Below are 10,146 nucleotides of genomic sequence, written 5' to 3'. Positions count from 1 at the left end.
TTTTTATATCAGTCATCGCATTTCGTATTACTTTCACATCTTTTCATCTCATTGGCACTAATGGCCATAATTATAAAATCATTCTTGGCACGTTGGCCATATTCAGTATTTCATGCTTACCTTATCAATTTCAATTATCATCATCATCAACAACAACAAATACAATTCAAATCAAGGTGTGTAGTACACATGTGAGCAATTTAGAGTCTAAAGCACATAGAGATATTTTACAAAATTTGGCATAATAGCCTTCATTTGAACTTGACTTAAAGTCGAAACATTATTAATGCACCGCCCATATTTTAACACATCCTCAATTGGTAACATAATATGAATAAAGCATTTGGGATGCTTGTTGAACATATATCTTTCAACTCAATTTTACTCGGAATAGCCAGTTTCATAATGAATCACTCGGGACTTACATAATTTACATGAATATCGTGGGATTCAATTCTAAGAAAAGAGTTTAGCCAACATACCTCACTTGAGCTTCCTTACACTCTAAATGTTCCAAAATTCTTAGCAACTTCATTCTATTTTAGAAATATAACAAATTAAATCAAAATTAGGAAGATGATCATTGTTCTAGCTCATTTGAGCATTTTATCAAACACTAGATGTGCATTAAGGTTTCAATATCCTTTTATGGAGGATTCCATCATCCCACAACCCAACCTTTACCATTTTTAGCTCAACAATCTTTCTACACACCTTGATAACACATGCATGTACAATAACCAACCCTCTTGCCCAAAAATTATCTTGCTTATTATCCATTTCTACACAAAATTTGAAATTGAGGGTTAGGGTGTAGAATCTTACCTCTAGGATAAAGACCTAGTGAGTTTCCCTTCTCAATCTTCCAAAACTTAGGCAAGAATTGAAGAACAATTATTGGAGAACACCTTCTCACTCTAGGGCACCCCCTCTCACTCTAAAATATCAGATTATCTCTCAAAAATGGCCCAAAATGTGTATTTAACGAAGTAGGGTCGGGTTTTAAAAACCTAAAAATGAAGCTCCGGAACAGGTTCTGCGGTCGCATATGCGACCGCATAATGGTTATGCGAACCGCATATCGGTCGCACATTGGTGTCCAAAGTTGGCCAAAATCTGTCTGTGTATGCGGTCACTATGCGGTCCGCATAACTGTTATGTGATCGCATAATGCACCGCAAAATAGTTAAGCGGTCGCATAATCGACCGCATAATTTCCTCGGACTGGCCCTTCTCCTGCTCACTTCTGCGGCCATTATGTGGCCCGCAGAGTGATTCTGCGGTCGCATAATGGACCGCAGAATTATATTTTTCTGCCAAAAATTTTTCTTTTCATTCTCGTGCATTGTTCAACCCAAAAAGTCCGAGCCTTCTACAATCCTCAAACACATAAGCCTAGTCCGGCACCATAAAATATTATTTTCTTTGCAAATTTTACCGGACTTTACACTTATGTTCTTCAAAATTTTTCGGGGTGTTACAAACATCATCAGTGTTTTCTTTGTTCTTTGAAGAACTAGAGTTTTTGGAAGAGGAGGCCATAGTTAACAGAAGAAATTAAGGGTTTCTCTGAAGAAGGAGGTTAAAGGAAGTTGAAGGCAAGAGTGAGTTGAGTAAAGAGAGTTTGAGAGAGTTTGGAAAAAATGTGAAGTGTAAAAGAAGAAGATTGAAGTGTATAAGTAAAGGTATAGGCTGCTAAAATCGTGGCTATTATTACCTCGAGAACCGGCAAAAGTATAGATAAATCATGGGATGACGCGTGTTCGGGGCATTAAATGCGGAGAGATGTACGTCTAATCAAGCGTCATAAATTTTTCAGAGGGGGTCAGTAAATTTTCCGCCAAGAAAGGTATCTTCACCAACTTTCCGATGACACAAGAATGTGCCACCAGAAAATAGGGAGACTATCTATATAGGGTAAAATATGTTCATATTAAATGCTCGCATAATAGAGCGACATGTGGAGCCGGAGACAGATGAAGAGCGGGGCAAGTGGAAATAAAGTCCGAGGCAACAATCTCGGTTGTCCCGAAAGGGAATGTTGCTCATAAAGACAAGCAAATGCCTGCCACTCGATAGCATTCAATGGAGAAATATTCTGCAGTATTGACTACATAGTCCGTTATAGAGAACATGGCATTCATAGCCTGCCGTTACACATTCATCAATAGCCCCCATAATTATTATTTAAGAGGAGCTTGATCCTAGGACCTTGTTCCCTAGATACAGCTATAAATAGTGACTTTAACAATCATTCTATGAGACACGAATTTTCTGACAAACTTATATTATATAATGTTCAAAAGCTCAACAACATTTTGTTTCTTGCTTATTAATATTGTTATTACTATCTTCGAAAGTTGTGCTCCCGGAACCAAGCTATATGTTGTCTTATCTCGATTTCAACGCTAAGTCTTGCATTCTTATTTAAGTTATTTATAATTTTGGGATCAAATCGACTCGCTTGTCTATAAACCACGTATAAATTTAATTGTACCGTTTTACAGGTGAACAACTGGATTCTAAGTTAATGATTTAAACATTTTTAATGGGTTTCTTTAAACAATACAGAGTTTGGACCAAAGTTATTGGGTTCGGCTGAGTCCGTAACCGACATGCTAGTTGCGCCCTTGTATATATATTACATGTTAAATCTCTTTAACTTCTTTGTGTGTTTACTTCCTTATATTTTGACACTCTTTAGTTAAATATCTGACTCCGCCGTCGGTAACCAACATTTTAAATTGAACCAAAGCACCTCTAGAGACATGCCAAGTATTTTTTGTAGGTGCTTCTACCCTAAGGGCAGAAAGGCTTATTTAGTCTCAAAATTTTGTAGAAGGCATAGTAATTTTGGCAAGGCAGTTGAATCGAATGGCTGGCACTTAGTAGGGGTTTTAATGCATCTGCAACATCCTGAGCAATGGAATTTAGAATTACTGTTAAATAAGACAAGTTCATACCACCCTCCTTGTTACTCAACCTTTGATCTTTGCACTATGACCTAGCATATTGAATCACTGACGATAAGTCTTCAATAATAAAATATATTTTCCAGGGAATCTGTAATAATTCTAAACAACAAAAGAAGAGTACATTTGCAGCAACAAACTAGCTTCGGCGCCTACCCATGCAATCACGTGACTATGCAATTGAGCCTTTCGCCAGTTCTTATTCTTCAGCAAATTAAATGTTTATTTCTTTTTTGTATTTAAGTAGTATCAGTTTCGAAATTTACTGACACAATTACTTTAGATCCACGTTGGACGGATTCAGTAAAGGAAATAAAACGCTCTTTATCAAAAGGTCATCTATTAAAACCACTGAGACCTCCGATATGGCAGATTTGGGGTTTAAACTCTATGAATTCAACCTTATTTATCATTGAATTCATTATATTTTTAAACTTATAGGTTCATATCAATAATCTATTGTAATTTTAGTAGATTTTTACACAAAAATTTATGTTTCATATCAAAAGTTATGAGAACGCTTTTGCTCTATGAAATCATTTCAACCATCCCATGCAGCATACCCCACAGTAGTCATTCTTTAGCAAATTCAGTATAGTATTACTTCTACATGTTCAATTCAATGCAACAATTTGATTGTTTCTATCATATTACTCTCTTTATTTTTTGGGTTATTTACAAATCCAGTATAGTATTACTCTCTTACCCTCTAGTTATAACACCTCAAAGGTATTAAGGATAATTATCCATATATAATCACTGAAATTAGTGATTTAAAAATAACTGAAACCTTTTATTGAATTAAATTGGAACTGATTATGTATTATCATATCAATAAATATTCGATAAATTCTAAAACTATTACTCCCTGCGGATATTTTTACTTGTCCACTATACTAAAAATATATTTTCACTTTTACTTGCCCACTATATTAAATCAAGAGAAAGATAATCTTTTTTGCATGTTTTACCCTTATTATTAACTACTCATTTCCCAAATTATTTTTCGCTACTTTTGAAAATGCTATTATTATTATTGATAAAATTTTAAAATATATGCTTCATTTATTTTTTCATTTAAGTGCAAGGTCAAAAATGAATAATTAAAAATTTACGCAGAGAGTAGTCTAAAAAAACACGAAGCCTTGGGAACCCAAGAAAAAAAAAAAAAACACTAAGCCTCTTCAAACTCCAAGAATAGAAACTTTCTTGTCAAAGATTAGACTGCTTTGAATCTCTACCACTTTGGAATTTAAATCAAAGAAAGACAAAACATCCATTTTCCCAATAATCAAATCTTCCATATAAAACTCCAAGAATAGAAGCTATGTTGTCAAAGATTAGAATGCTTTGAATCTCCACCTTTTTGGAATTTAATTTAAATCCAAAAAGAAAGAGTAAAACAAGACAAAACATCCAATTTCCCAATAATCGAATCTTCCATATCACAAGGCTCATTTAATGTTTGCATTGGAGTTTTGCATGTTTTTTATTTTCTCTATGACGCTGAAGATGTCTGTTTTTTACGCATACTTTAATTTAATTTAATCATCAGTTATTAAACAAAAACACATTAATGATGGAATAAACAATGTTTTCAAGGTTCTGATCCTGTCGACTACCACCTTCTCTTCTTCCAAGGAGTGTAGGGTTTGAAAAAATTGTTAACTGGAAACTGAAACAGAAAAGTACCGTTTTATGAGGTAAAATGTAACTTCATTGTTTAAAACTTTTTGTGGAAGCTTATTCACGATTAATTAAGGTGTATAAAATGTTACTGTGGGGATCGAAATAATCAGATGTGATGTAATAATTACTAAAGCAAACTTTAGACGGTTAAATAAAATAATAAAGAGAAATATACCAAAACAAATATAATAATTTAATACAGTTTAGTCAATTCACTTATATATATATATGAGCAATTCACTAATACAAAAAGAGAGTAAAAAAAATATCTAAAAAATAATCTCACAAGGACTATATCTCTTAAGGACTATATTGTGTATGTGGTGAAGTGCGAAGGAAGAATCCTCTTAATTATAGAAGTCCAGAAATTTTTCCACCACGTTAAACATTAGCCAAATAAAGCAAATTTGTATTATTTTTTTTTCATTTTAGAACAAATAAAATCCAATTATAGTAAATGTTTTGCCCTTCCCTCAAAAACAAAAAAAAAAATCCAAAATGTTAAGAAAATTAGGGCAAACATATGACATACATATAGTTTTTTTTACATAAACAGATTAAGATGGAATATAACGACGTGTAATTATTTATAACTGGTTAGAATACACTAATAAGAATTCGAGTTCGAAAATATTTGAACTTTATAGCATTGATTTTTAAATTCTACCACATTTCATCTAATTTATGAGTTCAAAAATCTACTATATCTACTTATTTAGTAGGACTTTTAACACTTTTTTTTAAAATAACTTTTAACATAAATAGAGTTTAATTCAAAGTTACTGGGTTTGACTAGATCCATAGCCTCTTCAATAGATCTTCCCTGATAATATAAAAAAGTTTTAATGTATATGAATTAAATTCTCGTGAAAATACAGGTACGTTAAAAAGCAAATCAACTGCATGTATATCGAATTCGAGCACAAAGTAATATATACAGCAATATCCTTTTTGAATAGGTTAGAGAAGGACCCTATTCTTATTTACTAAGAGGGAACAGCGAACACAGAAATTGCATATATAATATAGTTAGAGTCTACAAGGGAAAGAGAGCTTCTTTCCTCGGAATTAATAGAAGATTAGAAGTTTGGAATCATGTGGAAATCATTTAATGCACAAGAGTGAGAATCAAACTTATAGGGTTCTTCAAATCTTTTTTAATTTAGGAGTATCATTTCAGAAACCTCGTGATACATATACATTTGCAATAAGGTGAAGGTTAATTTTAAATTTTTCTCTTGAATCCATATACTGCAGGAATCTTTTAATTTTCATGCTAGCTTAACGTTATATATTAAGGAAAAATGGCATTGTATAGCCCCTCTCTCAATATTCTATATGTTATGTATAAAAATTATACAAATTTTATACATTTTTTTAACTATCGAGTATAAATAATTTCTGGCACGGACTAAAAGTGATAATACCCCATATATTAAAGATATGATTAAATAAATAAATGTTATGATCCATATTTGTAATGACTTAAACTTTGAGAAGGTAGTCACATTGTTTAATATAAAATAAGAACTGGCAATTAAGGTTCACGCTCAGATTTTTTCACCATCATTTATCAAAAAGAATTTTTACTTATTTGGTCCATTAAAGTGATCAAGTTTATACATCAAGGGCACGCAAAAAAAAGAACTAAGTGATTACAAGTGTATCCTCTCGAACCCTTTAGCTTTTTTTCTTTATTTATTTCGCATTCTTTAATTGAGTGGATTGTATGGGTGGAAGAGGGAGGAAAAGAAAAAAAAAAAAAAACAGCTTAGTGCATTAAACTCTTCTTACGCGCGAGGTTTGGATGTGTGACCTTCAGATCATACAACAACAACTTTTATTGTTGCGTCAAATGCTCTCGTTCACTATGTTTGTTGAATGGTAGTAATTTTTTTTTTTTTTTGTTGCTTAGATTTTTCATCCAAGTGTTATGACCGTTGATCAAATTAATGATGAGAAAAACATAGTCATTAACCAAGTGTTTATGTTTAATTCCATGTGAATGTCCGCAAACAAACATTCACGTCGAGTCTATCTTTCTCTCACTTGGGGCTAGGGTTTTTGCATCGTGTTAGTCACCATTTTGCTCAACCCTAACCCTAGTTGTTCTCCCATACATTTATTGCTCTTTTGTCTTATTTATAGTCTTTAAATAGATCTTCTTTTGGCCTGTAAATAATGGATTAAATTATAGATACTATTAGTGCAAAAAAAAAAATTACATTGGTAATGTAAATTTAGCATGTTGAACTTCTATTTTTCATATTACCATTTTTTTTTTATATCATGAACGGTTATCTGCAATTTTTTAGTTGACTTGATAGTAATTATGTTACATAATCGTGCCTATATATCAGTTAAAGTCATAAATCATCAAGTTTAATATAGACAATATAAAAAACTTTTACACTGTCAGGTCATCTAAAAGGTCTCTACATGTATGATGTAACCCTCCATAAAAAAAAACTTTGTAATCTTGAAAATAAAACGAGCTACTTGCTAAACTAGGTAAATGTATCCTGATAGTGCAAAAATTAAAAAGCAAAAAATAGATAAATGTGTTTTCTGGTATGAAAATTGTTATCATAAACATTTACAGCTTGTTTGGATGGTTGATACATGTCTTTTCATAATGTATCATATTGTATTGTATTGTTTGATGATGAAACATTTGGATAGATTGTATCGTTTTCCGTCATTTGATGATATCACGCACCAATAACATGAAGAATAAACTTGCAACATTAGTAAGAAAAACTAGGATATATAGTAGAATTATTATATAAAAAATATAGGGTAAATGATAAAATATAATTATTTAATAATAAGAAATGGCAAGATGAGAGAAAAAAGCAAGGTAACGATGTAACCACACCAAATCCGTCATTATATAAAGTGACATTTTTCGTTGTTACGTAACGACGGATTTAACAATACAATACAATAAAATTAAAATAACAATCAAAATAAACATTGTATGTAAAGTAATAATACGATACAATACAATAGGTAACAACCATCCAAACAAGGTGTTAGCTACCGTAAAAAATGTACATTATCAATTGTACACACTTTGCAAAAACATTATAAATAGGTGTTCCCAGATCATTCTATTCCAAACTACACACTTTGTCCTAGCTTAGCCATAATTGTATAATTACTTTATCTCCTCTCTCTTCCTTCTCATTAAAGAGAAGTTTCTCTTTGTTCAAGAGTAATTGTCTTTTTTGGCACAAATTAAAATGGGAGGAGGAACTTCTCCTTGTGCTTCCTGCAAATTATTAAGGCGTCGTTGTGCCAAAGACTGCATATTTGCTCCTTACTTCCCTCCAGATGACCCTCACAAGTTTGCCATTGTTCACAAGGTTTTTGGTGCTAGCAATATTAGCAAGATGATACAGGTTTCAATTATTTTTTAATTAATCTGATTCATATTTTGTTTCTAAATATTTTGTAAGATATCAATAGCTTTACCATTTTTACCAGAGTATATTAGTTAATAATTATCGTAGAGATTACCTATGATTGCTTTATAAGCAGAAGGAGATCTAGAATTTTAATTCTTTGGTTCAATATTTAGGATTCTTAGCATAAAAACTATTAAAATTATGGATTCGGACCTACTGATTTGTTGCAGTGTTAGTAAAATTTACGCAAAAATTTATAGACTTCAGATGGAATCGGTGATAAAATTACAGGTTGGATCCGCATAAGTGACATGATTAAATAAATATTTTTTGCAGCGCAAATGAATATAATTTAAACTATAAACTAAAAGCCCCATTTCCTCTTTAACTAGGTCAAATAGTTTTATGGGTATTTACAAACTTATTTTTAGTTTTATGATCCTATCTTTTTTTTTTTTTTACACATGAGAGATTTACTTTTACACATAAGATAATCGGTGTACTTTAACTAATTACTCATAACAAATTAGGAGTAGTTATCACTTTTATCATGTTACCAAATAATGCTTATAGTTATAGCAATTAACAATATCTGTAATTGCTTTAACGTGACCTATTAATAAAGTCTGAACTAATTTTTTGTTGGAACTTGGAAGGACATAATTGTCGTTGAAGCAGTTTTTGAATTGGAACGCGTCTATACTTTTTTAGGCTCACAGGGTTGTTTATGTTCATGTTATGCAACATCTGTATGATTTATTTATTTTGTCTAGGTTAATGTTATTTGGATTTAACACAAATAGTTGATCGGATTTACTGTTTACTTTTTTTAGCTAGTATACATAGATTATACACTAATTATACACGATTATACATATATCGTACATACATAATTAACCTATACATCCGCCGGCTATTTTTAGTTTAAGTAGTTGGGTGGAGAGCTACTTAAGTTAATTCTTCAATGTTTTGTTTGTTTATATTCAGGAACTTCCAATACAGCAGAGAGCAGATGCAGTAAACAGTTTAGTGTATGAAGCAAATGCAAGAATGAGAGATCCTGTTTATGGTTGTGTTGGTGCAATCTCTTATTTACAAAATCAAGTCTCACAGTTAGAAATGCAACTGGCTATGGCCCAAACAGAGATATTATGCATCCAAATGCAGCAAGAGTCTGCTCCTAATTTGCCTGCAATTCAAATGGAACAATATGATGGTTCAACTCCTCAAGCACTGAGCTTTGGCAGCCCTTACTTAGTGGCGGGAGAAGAATTTAGACGTTGTGGATTCTGAGTTGAGAGAATTGGGTTCTGAAATGTTTATGACTGTTTCTTTTGTTTTGGCACGTATATATATGGTTCAGCCCCTCAAGTACTGAGTTTTGTCCAACCTGCAAATTAATCCATTGTTGGATTTACCACTTCGCTTACTTGTTCATCTTGTTTTTAACAAGCTCGAGGTTTTAGACGCCTAACTAATGAAATGTTGTAGCACTTTGAGTACTTAGCTGAGGAATTTTATAATTTGTCCGTCTTTTTTACAAGTTCCGATTTGGGTGGTGGTGGTCAAGGCAGCTCCACCATTTGCTTTTCATAAATCTCGGAGAATAATCACATTTAGAATTTAAATTTTACGAGTTAAATATATAGCGTCTATCACTAAATTAACTAAAAAGGGCAGTCCGGTGCAAAAAGTATCTCGTATTTATGCAGGGTCCGCGGAAAGACCGCACCCCTAGAGGTGTGATATAGACAGCACACCCTAATGCAAGCATTAGTAGCTGCTTCCACGACTCGAACTCATGACCTATAAGTCACATGGAGAAATGTAAGAATTTATTTTTCAATGGTTTTCACATATAATTTATGATTTGAACATAAAAATTTAAAATGAGTTCAGTTGAACCCAATCTAGTGCTATCTATAGGTCTATCACTCTCTAAGGCCAAGGTAGAGGGCTTAAATGTTTTTTTTATAAATAAAAAAATTGCTAATGAGGAAAGACCGAAATTAAGAGAGCTAGAGGGGAAGTGAATTTTAACTGGAAAATGGAAAGGAAAAAAAAAACTAAAAGAA

At 32.2% G+C, this 10,146-nt stretch overlaps 1 protein-coding gene across 1 annotated transcript; it reads left to right on the top strand.

The window, feature by feature from the left end:
- The first annotated feature begins 7,797 nt into the window (after positions 1–7,797).
- On the top strand, positions 7,798–9,442 carry LOC104093080 (LOB domain-containing protein 12-like). Its single transcript, XM_009598794.4, has 2 exons — positions 7,798–8,065; positions 9,059–9,442. Exons 1-2 carry the CDS (start codon positions 7,907–7,909, stop codon positions 9,362–9,364), a joined length of 465 nt encoding a protein of 154 aa, XP_009597089.1. The 5' UTR covers positions 7,798–7,906; the 3' UTR covers positions 9,365–9,442.
- The last annotated feature ends 704 nt before the right edge of the window (positions 9,443–10,146 follow it).

Source organism: Nicotiana tomentosiformis, chromosome 2, assembly GCF_000390325.3.
Source record: "Nicotiana tomentosiformis chromosome 2, ASM39032v3, whole genome shotgun sequence".
In the NCBI taxonomy this organism is placed as follows: Eukaryota; Viridiplantae; Streptophyta; class Magnoliopsida; order Solanales; family Solanaceae; genus Nicotiana; species Nicotiana tomentosiformis.
The sequence above is the reverse complement of the archived record's forward strand: the minus strand, read 5'-3'. Positions and strand labels throughout refer to the sequence as shown.